The sequence below is a fragment of the Hyperolius riggenbachi genome, chromosome 4, assembly GCF_040937935.1.
Source record: "Hyperolius riggenbachi isolate aHypRig1 chromosome 4, aHypRig1.pri, whole genome shotgun sequence".
Taxonomy (NCBI): Eukaryota; Metazoa; Chordata; class Amphibia; order Anura; family Hyperoliidae; genus Hyperolius; species Hyperolius riggenbachi.
In genome coordinates, this window is record NC_090649.1 from 59,927,530 (window position 1) to 59,948,480 (window position 20,951).

At 45.2% G+C, this 20,951-nt stretch overlaps 1 protein-coding gene across 1 annotated transcript in view; it reads left to right on the plus strand.

Moving 5' to 3' along the window:
• SCARA5 (scavenger receptor class A member 5) overlaps window positions 1-20,951 on the plus strand; it is a 521,618-nt gene that overhangs the window by 236,218 nt on the left and 264,449 nt on the right. The window contains exon 5 of the mRNA XM_068280108.1: window positions 16,860-17,534. Coding sequence (XP_068136209.1) covers window positions 16,860-17,534 — 675 coding nt within the window. The remainder of the gene's footprint in view (window positions 1-16,859; window positions 17,535-20,951) is intronic.

Here is a 20,951-nt window from a genome sequence, read left to right on the forward strand (position 1 = left end):
CACAGGACACAAGGAAAACATAACAGAAATGCACCCTGTATGTATTTAAAGGGCCTGATTCACAAAGCGGTGCTAACAGTTAGCACGCTGGTGAAAAGCCCTTTATCACGCCTAAACTCAGTTTAGGCATGATAAGTTTAGGTGTGATAAGTTTAGGCATGATAAGTTTAGGTGTGATAAGTTTAGGCGTGATAAGTTTAAAGAGACACTGAAGCGAAAAAAAATGATGATATTATGATTTGTATGTGTAGCACAGCTAAGAAATAAAACATTAAGATCAGATACATCAGTGTAATTGTTTCCAGTACAGGAAGAGTTGAGAAACTCCAGTTGTTATCTCTATGCAAAAAAGCTATTAAGCTCTCCGACTAAGTTAGGGCTGGTTCAGACGGGCGTTTTTGTGGCGTTTAACGCAGCGTTTCAGACGCAGCGTTTTTTGGGATCTACTGCCATCCCATGCAAGTGAATGGGAGCGTTTAGAGCTGGCTTTTACAGGCTTTCATGAAAGCCTGGCAGTAGATCCCAGCGTTGCGTCTAGTCTCAAAAGCAACATGCTGCTTTCAGAGGCAGTAAACGCGAGGAAACAATAGCAGAGACCAGAACTGCTAGCCTTGAACGCTTTTCAAAAGCTTTCAAAAGCTAGCTTTTAAACGCTGGCGTTTGAACGCAATGCCAAGCAAAAGCTCAGCAGACGCCCGTGTGAACCAGCCCTTAGTCGGTGGAGAGGGCTGTTATCTGACTTTTATTATCTCAACTGTAATTGAACTGTTTACTTTTCCTCTGCCAGAGGAGAGTTCATTACTTCAGAGACGGCTCTGAAAGACTCATTTTGAATGCTGAGTGTTGTGTAATCTGCACATATTATAGAATAATGCAATGTTAGAAAAAACACTATATACCTGAAAATAAAAGTATGAGAATATTTTCTTTGCTGCTAATCTTCTAGTAATTATTCATAGTACACAACCAATTCACTATATCATATTTTTTTTTTCGCTTCAGTGTCTCTTTAAGCACCAACTGGGTTAGCACCGCAGTGCACAGCTGATCAAAAGTTTTGCGCTAGCAAAGTCTGGTGCACTTCGCATAGAGTTTAATGGCGCTGCTTTGCGTGCAGGACTTTGCGCGCGATCTAAACTTATCTAAACTTAGCATGCCTAAACTTATCATGCCTAAACTTATCACGCCTAAACTTATCACGCCTAAACTGGCTTTTCACCAGCGTGGTGCAATGGTTATCACGCCTAAAGTCTTTAACTGGGTTAGCACCGCTTTGTGAATCGAGCCCAAAGAGTTTAACCAGTGTAATTCTCCCTCATTTGTGTCTAATCACTGCCTCTGGCAGCTAAGCAGAAAAGCCCATTTGAAAACACAGGCTGTAAACAATATGTCTCCTTTCACAAATCAGGAAGTAGAAACTGTGCACATTTATGTTAGGATTTGTATCGGTTGTAAAAAATAAATGTTTTTTGTTTAACCACTTGCCGACCGCGTCACGCCGATGGGCGTGGCCGCGGCGGCAGCCCCAGTGCCGCCTAAAGCCGATTGGCGTAAAGTCCTGGTGCTTGCACTTGCAGGATATCGCGCGCAGGTTGAGCGCGCATCTCCTGCTTGGTGGGCGGAGCAGAGCTCCGCCTTCAGTCTCCGAGCGGAGATCGTAACAGCGAAACCGCCGCTGAATTGTATTGCACAGCGCTGCGATCTGCAGCAGCGCTGTACTGGGGACAGCCATGTGACACGGCTGTCCCCCTGGGGGACAAGAGAGCGAACATCTCTCTTAGGCTGAAAAAAATATATTAAAAATAAACAAATTTAATTTAAAAAAATAACATAAATATTTATATAAAAAAAACAAACACTGCAGGGGCGATCAGACCCCACCAATAGAGAGCTCTGTTGGTGGGGACAAAGGGGGGGGGGGGGGGGGTTGGTAATCACTTGTGTGCTGTGTTGTGTGGCCTTGCAGCTTGGCCTTAAAGCTGCAGTGACCAATTTTGAACAAAATGGCCTGGTCACTAGGGGGGTTTAAGCCCATGGTCCTCAAGAGGTTAAAGGTTATTATGCTGTTGTGTGTCTTTTAGAGCAGAGAGGAGTTCTGAGTTCAGGTCCCCTTTAAATGGGGTGAGAAGTTGTTAGCTGAGATAAGACTCCTGGGGCCTGATTCACAAAGCGGTGCTAACAGTTAGCACCCTGGTGAAAAGCCCTTTATCATGCCTAAACTCAGTTTAGGCATGATAAGTTTAGGAGTGATAAGTTTAGGTGTGATAAGTTTAGGCATGATAAGTTTAGGTGTGATAAGTTTAGGCATGCTAAGTTTAAGCGCCAACTGCGTTAGCACCGCAGTGCACAGCTGATCAAAAGTTTTACGCTAGCAAAGACTGGTGCACTTTGTATAAAGTTTAATGGCGCTGCTTTGCGTGCGGGACTTTGCAAGCGATCTAAACTTATCTAAACTTAGCATGCCTAAACTTATCACACCTAAACTTATCACACCTAAACTTATCACGCCTGAACTGGCTTTTCACCAGAGTGGTGCAATGGTTATCATGCCTAAAGTCTTTTAGGCATGCTAACTGGGTTAGCACCGCTTTGTGAATCGAGCCCGATAAGTTTAGGGGCTCGATTCACAAAGCGGTGCTAACCCAGTTAGCATGCCTAAAAGACTTTAGGCATGATAACCATTGCACCATGCTGGTGAAAAGCCAGTTTAGGCGTGATAAGTTTAGGCATGATAAGTTTAGGTGTGATAAGTTTAGGCATGCTAAGTTTAGATAAGTTTAGATCGCTTGCAAAGTCCCGCACGCAAAGCAGCGCCATTAAACTTTATACAAAGTGCACCAGTCTTTGCTAGCGTAAAACTTTTGATCAGCTGTGCAGTGTGGTGCTAACGCAGTTGGCGCTTAAACTTAGCATGCCTAAACTTATCACACCTAAACTTATCATGCCTAAACTTATCACACCTAAACTTATCACACCTAAACTTATCATGCCTAAACTGAGTTTAGGCATGATAAAGGGCTTTTCACCAGGGTGCTAACTGTTAGCACTGCTTTGTGAATCAGGCCCTAGGTGTGATAAGTTTAGGTGTGATAAGTTTAGGTGTGATAAGTTTAGGCATGATAAGTTTAGGTGTGATAAGTTTAGGCATGATAAGTTTAAGCGCCAACTGCGTTAGCACCGCAGTGCACAGCTGATCAAAAGTTTTGCGCTAGCAAAGACTGGTGCACTTCGTATAAAGTTTAATGGCGCTGCTTTGCGTGCGGGACTTTGCACGCTATCTACACTTATCTAAACTTAGCATGCCTAAACTTATCACACCTAAACTTATCACACCTAAACTTTTCACACCTAAACTGGATTTTCACCAGTGTGGTGCAAAGGTTATCATGCCTAAAGTCTTTTAGGCGTGATAACTGAGTTATCACCGCTTTGTGAATCAGGCCCCTTGTTTACACAATACTCACAGAACTGGGACTCAAAGGGCTCGATTCACAAAGCGGTGCTAACCCAGTTAGAGACTTTAGGCATGATAACCATTGCACCCCGCTGGTGAAAAGCCAGTTTAGGCGTGATAAGTTTAGGCATGATAAGTTTAGCTTAGTATAGATCGCGCGCAAAGTTCCGCACGCAAAGCAGCGCCAGTAAACTCTATGCGAAGTGCACTAGACTTTGCTAGCGCAAAACTTTTGATCAGCTGTGCACTGCGGTGCTAACACAGTTGGTGCTTAAACTTATCACGCCTAAACTTATCACACCTAAACTTATCTGGGCTCGATTCACAAAGCGGTGCTAACCCAGTTAGAGACTTTAGGCGTGATAACCATTGCACCACGCTGGTGAAAAGCCAGTTTAGGCGTGATAAGTTTAGGCATGATAAGTTTAGGTGTGATAAGTTTAGGCATGCTAAGTTTAGATAAGTTTAGATCGCATGCAAAGTCCCGCACGCAAAGCAGCGCCATTAAACTTTATACGAAGTGCACCAGACTTTGCTAGCGTAAAACTTTTGATCAGCTGTGCACTGCGGTGCTAACGCAGTTGGCGCTTAAACTTATCATGCCTAAACTTATCACACCTAAACTTATCATGCCTAAACTTATCACACCTAAACTTATCACACCTAAACTTATCATGCCTAAACTGAGTTTAGGCGTGATAAAGGGCTTTTCACCAGCGTGCTAACTGTTAGCACCACTTTGTGAATCAGACTGTCACAGAGGCATCGTAAATTCCGAGTTCACAAGTTTAGCTTTACTAAATGTCGGAGATTTATTTGTATCATTGACCACACTTTGCTCTTTAAGTGAAATCTGCTCGGCTTCCACATTGTACTCCCTGTGCTTCTATTTCACAACAATTCAGTAGAGATTGGAAAGGACCCATCTACAAATTTCTCTACATTCCATGAGAAGCCGCGAACATATATGTATTAATTGTGCTTGGCGCTGCTCCACGCTCTCTGCTCGTGACTCCTGCTTTGTATTATGACTGCATGTTCCTGAGGAATATTTCCCATCTATCCCATATTCCTATCTCCACGCTGTCTCCTCTCGTGACTCCTGCTTTGTATTATGACTGCATGTTCCTGAGGAATACTTCCCATCTATCCCATATTCCTGTCTTCATGATGTCTCTATTCGTGACTAGAGATGGCCCGAACGGTTCGACCGCGAACCGATTCGCGCGAACTTCGGTGGTTCGCATTCGCGGTGAACCGCGAACTATATGCGAGTTCGACCCGCCCACTATACTACATCATTAGGTTCAACTTTGACCCTCTACATCACAGTCAGCGGACACATGGTAGCCAATCAGGCTACACTCCCTCCTGGAGCCCCCCCTCCCCCTTATAAAAGGCAGGCAGCGTCGGCCATTTCCCTCACTCGTGTGGCTGCAGTAATTAGAGGAGGGAGAGGTTGCTGCAGAGACATAGGGAAAGCTTAGTTAGGCTCTTGTTAGGCTTGTTAGCTTGCTCCTTGCTGATACTTATTGCTAAAAAGCGCCCCTCAACAGCTCTTTTGAGAGCTAATGTTGTTCTTGTGATCTATTTTTTTTTTGTGTGTGTGTGTCCCACTGACACTTGCATATACAGCCCTGTCAGTCAGTCGCAGCTGGCCCTTGGCCCCATGCTAATTCCTACTGTGCCACTGCCAGGCCCAGCACATTCAGTGCCTACATTTTCACTGCACGTGTGTGACAGCTGCACATTTGTAATACCAATCACTGGATACCTGTTCATGTTTACTGCACCTGCGTGACAGAAGCACGCAGTGTTATATACCAGTCACTGCACCTGTTCACGGTACCTGTGTGTGTGACAGCTGCACATTTGTAATACCAGTCACTGCATACCTGTTCATGTTTACTGCACCTGCTTGAAAGAAGCATGCAGTGTTATATACCTGTCACTGCACCTGTTCATGGTACTTGTGTGTGTGACAGCTGCACATTTGTAATACCAGTCACTGCATACCTGTTCATGTTTACTGCACCTGCGTGACAGAAGCACGCAGTGTTATATACCAGTCACTTCACCTGTTCACGGTACCTGTGTGTGTGACAGCTGCACATTGTATTGATACCAGTCACTGCATACCTGTTCAGTGCACCTACGTGACCGCACGCAGTGCTATGTACCAGTCACTGCATACCTGTTCACGGTACCTGTGTGTGTGACAGCTGCACATTGTATTGATACCAGTCACTGCATACCTGTTCAGTGCACCTACGTGACCGCACGCAGTGCTATATACCAGTCACTGCATACCTGTTCACGGTACCTGTGTGTGTGACAGCTGCACATTTGTAATACCAGTCACTGCATACCTGTTCACTGTACCTGTGTGTGTGACAGTTGCACATTGTATTGATATCAGTCACTGCAAACCTGTTCACTGCACCTGTGTGACTGCACATTGTATTAGTCAAGTCAGTGCATACCTTTCACTTCATCCCCCCCAATATGGGCAAAACAGGCAGAGGCAGGCCACCCAGCAGGTCTGTTCGAGGTTGTGCTGTCGTGATTTCCTGCGGCCCTGGACCAAAGTACATTGTTCAGAAGGTGTGTGCCATCAACCCCAAGATTATCAGGACGTAGTTGACTATTTAACACAAAACACCTAATCTTCTTCAGCTTCCAGAACCGTGACATATCTTCCTCCTCCTGCTTTGATTCTGGCACCCCACATAACACTCAGTCTCCTCTCGTGACTCCTGCTTTGTATTATGAGTGCATATTTCTGAGGAATACTTTACATCTATACCATATTTCTATCTCCTTGTTGTCTCCTTTCGTGACTCCTGCTTTGTATTATGACTGCATATTCCTGAGGAATACTTCTCATCTATCCCATATTCTTATCTCCACGATGTCTCCTCTCCTGTCTCCTGCTTTGTATTATGACTGCATGTTCCTGAGGTACTACTTTCAATCTATATCATATTCCTATCTCCTCACTGTCTCCTCTTGTGACTCCTGCTTTGTATTATGACTGCATGTTCCTTAGGTACTACTTCCCATTTACACCATATTCTATCTCCACTAGTGTTGATGGAACAGTGTTCGACACTGTTCGTTATTTCTCGATAATGCGGTGTTCGGGTTCGGCTCGAACCCATCCGAGCATCTCATGGTGCTCGGCCGCGCTGTTCGGGGCCCCTAGCTGGAGAGGTAGCGGGCAGGAAGGGGGTATTGGGCCTAGCAGTGGGGAGGGGAGACGGACCCTCCCCTCCCTCACCTGGGTCCCCCGACCTCCGCTCCCCTCCAGCTTTAAAAAGTTAAGTAGCATCCGCTACTATTAAGAGGTAACTGGCGGGGATCACTCACCTCTTCCGGTTCCAGCGTGCGCTCCACTGACGTCACTTCCTGCAACGCCGCCCACTGTATTGTAAGTGGACGGCGTTGCAGGAAGTGACGTCAGTGGAGCGCACGCTGGAACGCGGAAGAGGTGAGTGATCCCCGTCCGTTACTTCTTAATAGTAGCGGATGCTACTTAACTTTTTAAAGCTGGAGGGGAGCGGAGGTCGGGGGACCCAGGTGAGGGAGGGGAGGGTCTGTCTCCCCTCCACGCCGCTAGGCCCAATACCCCCTTCCTGCCCGCTATCCCTCCAGCTCTGCGGCCCCCCACGGCTCGGGTCCCCATAGACTTCAATAGGGTTCGGTGTTCGGCTGAATATACCAAACATCTGGACTATGTTCGGCCGAGCTGACCCGAACCCGAACATCTGGGTGTTCGATCAACACTAATCTCCACGTTGTCGCCTCTCGTGATTCCTGCTTTGTATTATGACTGCATGTTCCTGAGGAAAACTTCCCATCTATAATATACTTTATCTCCACGCTGCCTCCTCTCGTGACTCCTGCTTTGTATTATGACTGCATGTTTCTGAGGAATACTTCCCATCTATCCCATATTCCTATCTCCACGCTGTCTCCTCTCCTGTCTCCTGCTTTGTATTATGACTGCATGTTCCTGAGGAATAATTCCCATTTATTCCATATTTTTGTCTCCACGTTGTCTCCTCTCGTGAGTCGTGACTCCTGCTTTGTATTATGACTGCATGTTCCTGAGGAATACTTCCCATTTATACCATATTTCTATCTCCAAGCTCTCTGCTCTCTCGTGATTCCTGCTTTGTATTATGACTGCATGTTCCTGAGGAATACTTCCCATTTATACCATATTTCTATCTCCAAGCTCTCTGCTCTCTCGTGATTCCTGCTTTGTATTATGACTGCATGTTCCTGAGGAATACTTCCCATCTATACCATATTCCTTTCTCCTTGCTATCTCTACTCGTGACTCCTGCTTTGTATTATGACTGCATGTTCCTGAGGAATACTTCCCATCTATACCATATTCCTTTCTCCTTGCTATCTCTACTCGTGACTCCTGCTTTGTATTATGACTGCATGTTCCTGAGGAATATTTCCCATCTATACCATATTTCTATTTCCTTGCTGTCTCCTCTCGTGACTTCTGCTTTGTATTATGACTGCATGTTTCTGAGGAATACTTCACATCTATACCATATTCATATCTCCTCATTGTCTCCTTTTGTGACTCCTGCTTTGTATTATGACTGCATGTTCCTGAGGAATACTTCCCATCTATCCCATATTCCTATTTCCACGCTGTCTCTTCTCATGACTCCTGCTTTGTATTATGACTGCATGTTCCTGAGGTACTACTTTCAATCTATACCATATTCCTATCTCCTCACTGTCTCCTCTCGTGACTCCTGCTTTGTATTATGACTGCATGTTCCTGAGGAATACTTCCCATTTATACCATATTCCTATCTCCATGCTATCTCTACTCGTGACTCCTGCTTTGTATTATGACTGCATGTTTCTGAGGAATATTTCCCATCTATACCATATTTCTATTTCCTTGCTGTCTCCTCTCGTGACTCCTGCTTTGTATTATGACTGCATGTTTCTGAGGAATACTTCACATCTATACCATATTCCTATCTCCTCATTGTCTCCTTTCGTGACTCCTGCTTTGTATTATGACTGCAAATTCCTGAGGAATACTTCCCATCTATCCCATATTCCTATTTTCACGCTGTCTCTTCTCATGACTCCTGCTTTGTATTATGATTGCATGTTCCTCAGGAATACTTCCCATCTATACCATATTTCTATCTCCACGCTGTCTCCTCTCGTGACTCCTGCTTTGTATTATGGCTGCATGCTCCTGAGGAATACTTCCCATTTATACCATATTTCTATCTCAACTCACATACTGTAACCTGTTTAACTTGGCTTCACAGCAATCTACGACTTAAAATGACCCTGAATATTTCCTGTCCCTGATGGACTTTAGAAAGCAGTAATACTGAATTCCTCCATCCTGAATGAACAGACAGATACGTGAGGGACAATAGACTGGCGGCAGGTGGTTGCTGTTAGCCTCTCTGCTGAACTTTACACTTTTTTGGTTACTTCGCAGTCAGGGAATAGATGAAACACTTCTCATTGGAATACCTCTCTGCTGTATTGTGTGTTTAAATTAGAACTATAGTCTTTTCATTTTTGTTTTGTTTTTATTAAAAAAAAAAAAGTTGTGATACCGAAATTGACCAGGCTAGCAATACTGATTACTTTTATCTCTACGAAGAGAGTGGATAATAAATGGTCCAATCAATGGCATAGCAATAGAAAATGCAGAGCTTGCCACTGCACCAGGGTCCCCTGGAGTTAAGGGGCCAGTATTAGGGGGCACCAGTCACTGCATTAGCTCTTTATTGGTGCTGTAGCTGGGGGGTGGGCTCCCTCCGATGAAGGGGTCCATACTTTAGATCAGGTGTTTTTGTGGCTACACTTGTTATGGGTGTAAAGATTGCAATTTCTACACTTGTTTTATGACCCATGTTAGATGTACCCCCAGTATATGAGGGTCACCAGGGGCAGGCAAGGGAAGGGGTGTGACCATTGTGGAGGCCCCTTTAAAGGTTTGCTGGGGGCCCCATGATTTGTAGTTACACCACTGGCTCTCCGTCTTACATATCATTTCAGATTTCCAGCTATGGGTACATATCCACACCTTCAGTCGGTAACAATTTAAAGAGAACTGAAAGTGAATATATACTTGACTAAGGAGAGGGTAAGTATTTCCCACAATTGTTGCCAGGTGCCAGTTACTTCCAAATAGATGAAGATACTGTATTGAGCTGACTGAGTGGACATTCTCATTTGCTTTAAAGCGGACCTGATCTCAGAACATCCTCTCTGCTCTAAATGCTACACAACATCATAATAACCTTTAACTATCTAACGGCCGCGTCACGTCAATGGGCGTGACCGTGACGGCAGCCACAGGCCTGCCTAACGCCGATTGGCATCAATGTCATAATAATAACAGCCATTTGTGAGATTGCATGTAATACAGAAGCCATATTTTTCATTTCTCTGTCTGCTGTGTACTATTTCAGATGTGTATGTATGTTCAGAAGCCATCTGGCTTTGGGGGTATAATTGTCACCTGGCTGAAGGAAGCTGCTAATTTGATTGTCTGTATGGCAGTGTAAAGTACATTTGCATTCAGTTTCCTCTGGACACTGCGGCCTCCAGCAAGGAAACAGGTAATTAGTTAACGACCCACTCTTTTGTCTTGAATCTGCTGAAAAGGTGTTGCATTGCTTTGAACTTTGTGTGCATGCAAACAGCCACTTTGACCCAATTTACAACCGGACTAACAGAGTCTGGGAAGTTGGAAGCTAAAACAGGAACCTCTGAAGTTTGCATATCACAACCAGCAAGGATATGCCAAGCGTTCTGTGCAAACCTTCTGAGGAAATTAAATTATATCTAGACGTGTACCCTAAGGATACACTACTTGCTATAAATGTCCGCGGAGTACTTTTACAACTTGTAGTTCCTTGGACATAGCAAAGACGCTAGGACTATCCTGGTTTCTGACCAGCGACCGCGTGCTTCTCGCAAACAACGCTCTGATCTGTATGCCGGTAACGTTTTATTCCCATTTTTATTTTGTTTATGAGCAAACTGTCTTGTTGTGTGTCTTTGTACCTTGTTTTTGTAAATATTTTGTATATATTACTTTCTGCACTGTTCCACTTTTTTCTGGAATATTAAATATTTATTTAATAAGCTTGACTTCTGATGTACTAGCAAAAACTCATAGTCTGGGAAGAGACTGCAGTGTAATTTGCTTTACAAGTTCAGTGCCTGATTGTGCCTTGCTACTGTGTGAATGTATTGTGCATGTGGCGTTCCCGTATTTGGCCTAAAGCGCAAAGCTGACCCAAATTCGAAAACACTGGACTGAGTGCAGGCCACTCGACAGCAGAGTGGGAATTGTTGGAGCAGCTAGTGGTGGCAGTGAGAAGTGTTTTTGAATGGTGATAGCCTTGTGTTAGCTTGAATAAGGCTTCCTCCCCTCACCATGGGGCCGGTTCCTGACAGTCAAGTTTTGGAGCTGCAGTTTAGCAGGGAACGCGTGCGCGGCTAGCGGGGCATTTTCCGGCGAAAGGGGAAGTAAGTCCCCTTTGTTTACTTTTGTACAGCAATGCGATCTCCTGCAGCGCTGTACGGCTGACACTCGGCTGGGGGGGGGGAAGGAGGAAGTAGGGAGTGAAAAGCCTCCCCTTTCTTATTAAAAAAAAATAAAAATGATCGCAGCTGCGATCAGATACCTCCGGCAGAGTGTCCTATTAAGGACAGTAAAAGGAGGTAAAAACCATGTGTGTGTGTGCTAAGTTGCAGGGCTGTGCAGTAACCTGACCAAGCTGCACAGCCTTGTATTGTGAACAATAACCTGGTCACTAGGGGGGTGTAAGTCTATGGTCGTCAAGTGGTTAAACAAAAACATTTCTTTGTTACATCTGATACTAATCCTAAAATAAATCTGCACCGTTTCTACTTCCTGATTCATGTAAGCAGACATATTGTTAACCTCCTGTGCTTTCAAATTAGCTTTCTGCCATCTCTGCCATAGGCAGTCATGTGACACAGGGGAGGATCAAATTACAACTAGTGATTAGACACGAATGAGGGGGAATTACACAGGCTAAGCTTTCTAAATAGGGTGCATTTCATTATGTATTTTTTTCAGTCCTGTGCAAGAGTTCAGGTCCACTTTAATTGTGTGTGTGCATCAAAAAAGGGCGCGGGATATAGCCGAAATAAGTTGTAGTATAAAACAATATTTTACGTTTATAGCTTATAAACGTAGTGCTAAATAGGTTGTATAAACGGAAATGAAACGGCAAAATACAGTCTATAACAACAGACGATATCGGAAATGAAACGTCAAATAGTGTCTATAACAAAAAACAATATTTATACTTGTATTTCCGCATAGTAACGATGGTAGATTTTACAGATATTTTACTGCAATTATACCTAACTGTAGGCTAACACAGATCTCTCCCTATCCCTAACCCCTAGACCCCCCCCCCTTTTGTGTAAATATACATCATTTAACAAATTGTATATATTACAAATATTGTACTGTAACTATACCTAACCCTACTCTCACACAGAACCCTCCCTGTACCTATCCCTAACCCCTAGACCCCCCTGGTGGTGCCTAACCCTAACCACCCCTCTGGTGATGTCTAACCCTAACCACCCCCCTGGTGGTGCCTAACCCTAACCACCCCCCTGGTGCCTAACCCTAACCACCCCCTGGTGGTGCCTAACCCTAACCACCCCCTGGCGGTGCCTAACCATAAAACCCCCCTGGTGGTGCCTAACCCTAACCACCCCCTGTTGGTGCCTAACCCTAAGACCCCCCCCCCGGTGGTGCCTAACCCTAACCACCCCCCTGGTGGAGCCTAACCCTAACCACCACCATGGTGGTGCCTAACCCTAAATCTCCCCTGGTAGTGCCTAACCCTAACCACCCACCTGGTGGTGCCTAAACCTAACCATCCCCCTGGTGGTGCCTAACCCTAAGACCCCCCCTGGTGGTGCCTAACCCTAACCACCCCCCTGGTGGTGCCTAACTTTAACCATCTCCACTGCACAAACACCTTTACACACCTATAAACAATAATATATTTAATCCTTAAAGGGAACCCGTACTGAGTAAAATTATTTAAAATAAACACATGAGGTAACTTCAAATTAACATTACATAGTTACCTTGCCATCAGTTCATCTCAGAAGCTCACAATTTTCTTCTGACAATGATCCCTTCCATTTCTGACAACATTTTGTCAGAACTGAAATATATCAGTTGCTATCAGTTATATATCATTTGCTGTCAGTTACAGCTGAGAGGAGAACTGATGTGTCCATGTTTCCCTATGGCTCAAGTGGGCGATGTTACAGTTTAACTGTGTGCTGACCAGAAAGCTGTTATGGGGTAATGGCCATTTTCAAAATGGAGGACGGAGAATTCCATTGATCACAGTGGACAAACAGGATGCGGGAGAGGAGAACGAGATTGAGGAGTAGACTACATGGAAGGTAAGTATGACTTGTGTATGTTTATTTTGACTTTTAATTTTCAGTTCAGGTTTTCTTTAAAATACTTCTATAAATAACATGAATAGAATAATTTATATATTTGTAATAGAATGCATAGCCTTAAAATCACCTACACATTAATAATATTATAAATAGAAAAAGGTATATACAGTATACTGTATATAATAGAATAAGTAGCCTTACAATCACGTACACATTAAAAATCTTAAAATAATGGTAATATTTAAAGCGATATAAAGTAGTACCGTAAGTTAATAAATCTGAAAACTATAATCTACGTATTATAAATGTAAAAAACAAAGTTAATACCAAAAGCGATGTATTACTAATAGAATAAGGTTGAAAATGATATTTAAGCATTATACGTATGGAAACGAATTTTAAAATGATAATATAAGTGTAAATGAAAATTTACTTGTTACACTCCTAAAAGCGAAGTTTAAAAACGAACAAATAAGTATAACACAAGTCAAAACGAATTTGTAAACGATATTTGTAATAAACCTTATTCTGTAAACGAAAACTTTTGTTAACACGATCCCTGCAACCGCTATTTCTCGGACGCCCAAATTTCCTGTCGGGTGCCCAATAGGCGATATTTTGCATTGCAGTCTATGGCCGCGCCCAGGGGCGTAGCAATAGGGAGTGCAAAGGTAGCCACCACATCGGGGCTCTTGGGCCAGAGGGGCCTCGAAGGGCCCTCCCTCAACTACAATATTAGCTCTCTATTGGTTCTGTGCTTCCTAAATAAATGGCTAAAACGTTGTTCCTCCATGTGCAGATCATGTCCATGGACAAAAAGCTCATCCGCCAAGCTATTATATTGCCCTCTGATGTATTTATACATGTTAATGAGATCCCCTCTAAGGCGTCTTTTCTCTAGACTAAATAAACCCAATTTATCTAACCTTTCTTGGTAAGTGAGACCTTCCATCCCACGTATCAATTTTGTTGCTCGTCTCTGCACCTGCTCTAAGACTGCAATATCTTTCCTGTAATGTGGTGCCCAGAACTGAATTCCATATTCCAGATGTGGCCTTATTAGAGAGTTAAACAGGGGCAATATTATGCTAGCATCTCAAGTTTTTATTTCCCTTTTAAAGAGACTCTGAAGCGAGAATAATTCTCGCTTCAGAGCTCATAGTTAGCAGGGGCACGTGTGCCCCTGCTAAAACGCTGCTATCCCGCGGCTAAATGGGGGTCCCTTCACCCTCCCCCCCACCCCCCGCAAAATCAACGACCAAATTGGTCATAGATTTTGCTGCTCCGAGAGGCAGGGCTAACGGCTGCAGCCCTGCCTCTCAGCGCGTCAATCAGACACGCATCGCCGCCTCTCCCCCGCCCCTCTCAGTGAAGGAAGACTGAGAGGGGCGGGGGAGAGGCGGAGGTACGCGTCTGATAGACGCGCATGAGGCAAGGCTGCAGCGGTTAGCCCTGCCCCAATGCAGAAGCGCTCCCCGGCTGAACGGAGGGGATTTGGGGGTGAAGGGACCCCCGTTTAGCCGCGGGATAGCGGCGTTTTAGCAGGAGCACACATGCCCCTGCTATCTATGAGGTCTGAAGCGAGATTTATTCTCGCTTCAGACTCTCTTTAATGCATCCCAAAATTTTGTATTCCATTCCAGAAAACCAGTAGCACCTTCAATTATTACCTTCTCAGCTCCAGGGCAGGCTCAGTAGCAGCTTTCTGATAGGCTCTGGCAGAAATAGCCGATCGGGCTCTGCTATTTCTGCTGGAGCCCATAGCAAAGTTGCTACTGCGGCTGCCCTGGAGCCAGGAAGGTAAATATTTACATTGCCGCTGTTTAGAGGCTGTCAGCACTGGCTCCTGGAAGGTAAGGATGACGGGGAAGTCTCATTGGGATCCAGAGGCTTCCATCTCCTGAGGTAAGTACCCCCAGAGGAAGTTTTCTTTATTACAGACCCTCTTTAAACGATGTTTTGTGATATCAGTAAAAAATCGTTTGTCACAAAAAATCGTTCAGAGAAATTGCTTAGTGGGTATGGGCCTTAATGATACAAATTGTCAAACGATCATTTACGAACGATTATTCGTATGAACGATCGGAAATGATCATTTGGGACCACTAAAGGACTAAAATCACCTAACCAATTCCATTAATAAAATCGATCCAATTTTTGGGTTGGTCCCGTCAATCTGATCGGATTGGTTAGGAGATTTTTGTCCATCAGTAGTCCCAAACAGTCATTCACGATCGTTCAAGCGTATAATCGTTCTCAAACAATGGCTCGGCAAATTGTATCATTAGCGGCCAGAAAGCCAGTCCATGTATTGTTATGTTTTGGGTTGTATTGTTGTGGGGGACGGGTGATGCAGCTCACATGCTGCCAGAGAGCATACAAATCCTATGCAGATGGAAAACCTGGTTTGAGTCCAAGTGAGAGCTCCAAAACCACAAGGGTGCTAACCATTTTTCCACTGTTATCCATCTCTATCCATTGTCCCCTCACGGTGACCTCGGAGTACACACTGGCATGAAAATAACAGTCTGTGATGATGAAGCACATCATAAAACATCCGTGAGGGATAGAAATGCATCCAGCTCTGTATTTTTTCATTTTTGTTTTTATTTATTACTGTGTTTTATCATTTATAAAGCAGAAGTAGCATTGTTGTGAAGTGGTTTACAACCATATTTACATTGTCAAGCAGGGATAACTGTTCTCTGCCTAAATTGTTTTGCATGAATATAACTATCCAAATGTCCACACACATGCTGGACTGACTCCGTCCGACAGGGATCCACGACATCGCTGAGCCTAGGCTGTCTGGATGCATGGTTAGCCTACAGGCTGATGATGCGCTCTGTAGCAAACCGAGGGGGGCAGACGGAGGGGGTCACGTGACAGACACAGCGAGTGGCGAGTTCAAAACTATTGTCTATGACACAGTAAAGATGGAATCCAGCAGAAAATTATTTTCTTTTTTGCATATCACATTTCTCTTAAAGGGGAACTTCAGCCTAAACAAGCATACTGTCATTAAGTTACATTAGTTATGTTCATTAAAATAGATAGGTAATATAATCTCTTACCCACCCTGTTTCAAACGAACAGGCAAAAGTTTGTGATTTCATGGGGGCAGCCATCTTTTTGGTTGAAAGGAGGTGACAGGGAGCATGAGACACAGTTCCAACTGTCCTGTGTACTGATCACCCCTCCCAGCTGCGCGTGCCAAGCTTCAAATCTCAAATTCAAAATAAGAAAAAAAAAATTGCGCCAAAACAGCAGAAGGAGAACAACATCAGAAATCCTGTCATGCTTTGCACAGCATCAGGGGAAAAATGCCCGGGCAGCTAAAAATGAGGCTTGGGTAAGAAAAGTTCTGATGCTATGAAACTGTTAAAGAAACACCATGGGCTTGATGCACAAAGCAGTGCTAACTGTTAGCACGCCTGTGAAAAACCCCTTAGCACGTCTAAACCAGCTTTTCGCGCGCAAAACTTTACGCGCACACTGCACAGAGCGCAGGGCGCTCCGCGCGAAGTGCCCATTAAAGCCTATGGGACTTTGCGCGTGCAAAACTTTGCGCGTGGTACTTAGCGCGCGATCTGATTCAGAAATCCGGTGCTAACCTACTTAGCACCCTGGTTAGCACGTCTAAAGACTTTAGACGTGCTAAGTAGGTTAGCACCGCTTTGTGAATCAAGCCCCAAGCCTTTTCAATGCTGCTGAGTAGATCTTTAGTCTGGAGGTTCACTTTACATCTAATAAATACAATTAATAATAATAATAATAATTTCTTACTGGATTTTTAATTTTTTTCAATTAATATGGAGTTTTATCCCACTTTAACTACTTCAACCAAGCTGCTACCACTAAAAATGTTGTGTTCCTCTTAACTTCTTTACTTAATGTTCTACTTCTTCCATTCCAGTTTCAAGACCTCAGAGTTCACCTGAAGACCTAAAAGTACTAACAAGCAATGTTAACCGTTTAAATGAGAGCTTCAGAGACCTTCAGTTTAAGTTCATGCAGTTCACCTTTAAGGGGGACTTTATGGATCACATCTGGAAACTCCAGGATCTTTTCCAGAACCACTCAGACTCCTTGTTCCAACTCACGGAATCATTGCAGAAACTGGAGCAGAATCTCAATAATGTCCAAAATACAGCTATCAAAACAGACTCTGTTGTCTCAAATCTTGGTTCTGTCCTTAACCAGGTCAGCGATTCCCACAATTTGGACATGTACAGATTATCAACGGAGGTCAACAGTAGCAAATATGCCTGGAGTCACCAGGATGCCATGCTGAAGGAGCTGAGGACCAAAGTTGAAGGACTCACTGAGCAAATCAACGAGATGCTTGGCACCTTGAATGCCCTCAATGGTACGTTCTCCTACGATGTAGGAATCCACCATACTAGGATACTGGAGCTTCAGGGACTTATAACCAACGTGACTGAAGACACCAGGCATACCAGACTGCTTCATATTGTGATGGAACAACAACTTAAACATGAAATGGCTCTCATAAATAACGTCACAGAAGACCTTCGCCTCAAAGATTGGGAGCACTCGATAGCCTTGAAGAACATGTCTGTCATTCGAGGTAGGTTTCCATTTCCTATCGTAATGTTATCTCATAGTGCATAGACCAGGGATGTCAAACTGGTCCTTCGAGGGCCAAGATCCTCACATATTTTTGGTACAGCTCAAATTAATTGATGAGTCTAAATCAGGAAAGGTGTGGTCCATCAGGTAGAATACATTCCTCGCTTTCTCAGTCCATCCTAAACACTGGCATGGATCTGGCGCTCCAGGCCTGGAGTCCCACACCTGTGGCATAGACTCAGTAGCGTAGCTTAAGAGCATGGCACCCTAGTGCAAGTTTTACATTGGGCCCCTTCAAGAACTCTATACATAACAACAATAGATTTGGAGCACCAAAACCTGACAAGAACAGCTGCAGTGTCAGAGAGGTGTCAGTGTCAGAGGCTGCGGAGGAGAATAGTCTATTAATGGATACAACTGATCAAAGCACACATAGAGGTGATCATGAGCTTAGCAGCAGTAAAGAGGTTGAAGGAGGGCCCCAATTGACCCTCTTGGTCTAAGGGCCTTGGTGCGGTCGCTACCTCTGCATCCCCTATTACTACGCCACTGCAGAGACTGTGCTGTCTGATTTTTCTACACATGCCTTGTGATTCATAGCGGAATCACAAAGCATGGCTGCATGCATTTCAGTGCATTAGCGCTGCAATCCCATTCTTTAGAAATGAAATGGGCTCACAAGCGCATCTGGGACGATCGTGTTGCAAGGCTTCACCACCATGATTCACCACAGCCACCTGCACTGCACCCAGAGTGAGAATGGAAACCAGGCATAACTATGCTTGCAACAGGCCTTAAAGGACTTACGAGGCCAAAATGGCTAAAAAAAGCCAAGTACCTTTAAGATGTTTAAATGCACGGAGGACGCCGTCCGCGCCCTCCGTGCAGTTCCACCGGGTCCCCTTCCTGTGATCGCCCCCCGTGCCGAGCGCAACCCCACAGGCCGGGTCGGGCTCTCGTTCCTCTCCCAATATGGCCGCTTCCTCTGGCTGTGGCTGCGCAGTCCGCCTGGCCGCTAGTGCGGCTGCGCAGCTCTACGGCCAACCCCCCCTAACCACGCACTGTAGCGTGGATCGGAGGGGTTGGCCGTAGAGCTGCGCAGCCGCACTAGCGGCCAGGCGGACTGCGCAGCCGCGGCCAGAGGAAGCGGCCATATTGGGAGCGGAACGAGAGCCCGACCCGGCCTGTGGGGTCGCGCTCGGCACGGGGGGCGATCACAGGAAGGGGACTCGGCGGAACTGCACGGAGGGCGCGGACGGCGTCCTCCGTGCATTTAAACATCTTAAAGGTACTTGCCTTTTTTTAGCCATTATGGCCTTGTAAGTCCTTTAAAGAGGGTCTGAAGCAAAAAAAATACTTCATTTTACCTGCTATTTATCTTAAAGAGGAGCTGTCAGCTATACTATCTAAAAAAACAACACATATATACATAAATACTTGCTCTACGTACATAGCGTATGTATTGCACTGTCCACGTTTTGATTTTAGTGAATTTTATGTAGTAAATAAAGATAAATTCTGTTTCAGGCATTTGCCATCTTATTTCCCTCTGACTGAAGCCAATACTGATGTCATTTCCCCCCTTACTCTGGGAGGAGGGTGTACAATGCAAACACAGACAGTCTTCAGACACTCCCACCCAGCTCTACAATAGAAAATGCATTGTGTGACTCTGTAGCTTGAGAAGCATGAGATTTTGGCCAATTAGAGAGGAACAGAGGTGTGGGAGGAGTCAGGATCAGGCTGCATTAGTTAAGCCTGAGGGGATAGTAAATAAGCAAAAAAAGACAACCCAGCATGCCCTGCAACTTCCTTTGTTTGATTTTTTACTTTTGTATTGCCTGGTTAGCATCCTTATTACTTGTTTACCAGATAAAAATAAAGAATTGATTTTTAATTTTATGCTCGACAGTTACACTTATATGTGCAGAGGTGAAATGCCGCATTCCCACGGCAGAACAAGGTCTTTAGACCCCCCCAAATCCCGGGGCAAAATGCGGGGATTCGCTTCCTGGTAGAGGCACAGCACAATCTCTACCGATCACCGCCTGTCCCAGCCCCTCTCAGTCTTCTTTCACTGAGAGGGGTGGGGAGAGGCGGAGATCCACTGAGAGTGACTCCAGTAGAGGCAGAGCTACTACTCAAAGCTCTGCCTCCCCCGGGCAGCAAAATCCATGACCTGGAAAGTCATGGAATTTTGCCCTGGGGATTTGGGGGGTATAAAGACCTTGTTCTGCCGCAGGAATGCAGCGTTTCACCTCTGCTCATATTGCTTAGATAAATAGCAGGTAAAAAGAAGTATTTTTAATGGCTTCAGATTCTCTTTAACCACTTGCCGACCGCACGCTTATACCGTGCGTCGGCAAAGTGGCAGCTGCAGGACCAGCGACGCACATCTGCGTCGCCGGCTGCAGGCTAATTAATCAGGAAGCAGCCGCTCACGCGAGCGGCTGCTTCCTGTCAAATCACGGCGGGGGGCTCCGTGATTAGCCTGCGGGCCGCCGATGGCGGCTCGCAGGCTAAATGTAAACACAAGCGGAAATAATCCGCTTTGTTTACATTGTACGGCGCTGCTGCGCAGCAGCGCCGTAAGGCAGATCGGCGATCCTCGCCCAATCAGCGGCCGGGGATCGCCGCCATGTGACAGGGGACGTCCTGTCACTGGCTGCACAGGACGGATAGCGTCCTGTGCAGCCTCGATCGCCGGGGGGGGGGGGGGAGCAGGTAGGAGAGGGAGGGGGGAATGTCGCCGCGGAGGGGGGCTTTGAGGTGCCCCCCCCCCCCCAGCAACATGCTGGCAGGCAGGAGAGATCAGACCCCCCCTGCACATCATCTCCATAGGGGGGGAAAAAGGGGGGTGATCTGATCTCTCTGCCTGCTACATGATCTGTGCTGGGGGCTGTAGAGCCCACCCAGCACAGATCACTCAAAACAGCGCTGGTCCTTAAGGGGGGGTAAAGGGTGGGTCATCAAGTGGTTAATTCCTGAGCTGCGAATGACAGCAAAGTGAAGCAATACTTGAATTATACAATAAGCTCAAAAGCAGAGCAGACCAGCTCCGTATTAGATTGTCCTGTTATCGAGTGGAGCTGCCAGGAATGATGAATAAAGAAAAGTTTCTGCTCTTATTACTTTGACTTTCTAAACTTTATCCCATTATCATAATTCCCCTTTACAAGTTACAAAATCAGTTTAGTGTGATAATGTGACCCTTAGTAAAGGCTCGCCATCATCTTTTCATCTGGGCCTCCTGCTGGGCCGTGATCTGCACTCACGGTGAAAGGGAATTTTTAATCACAATTTGACTTTTTCCATTTAGTACTAAAATATTTCTATTTTAAAGCAGATCTGAAAGCGACACCGACAAAAAGAGTTAAATACTCACCTATGTAGATGGAAGGCTCTGGATCCCTTA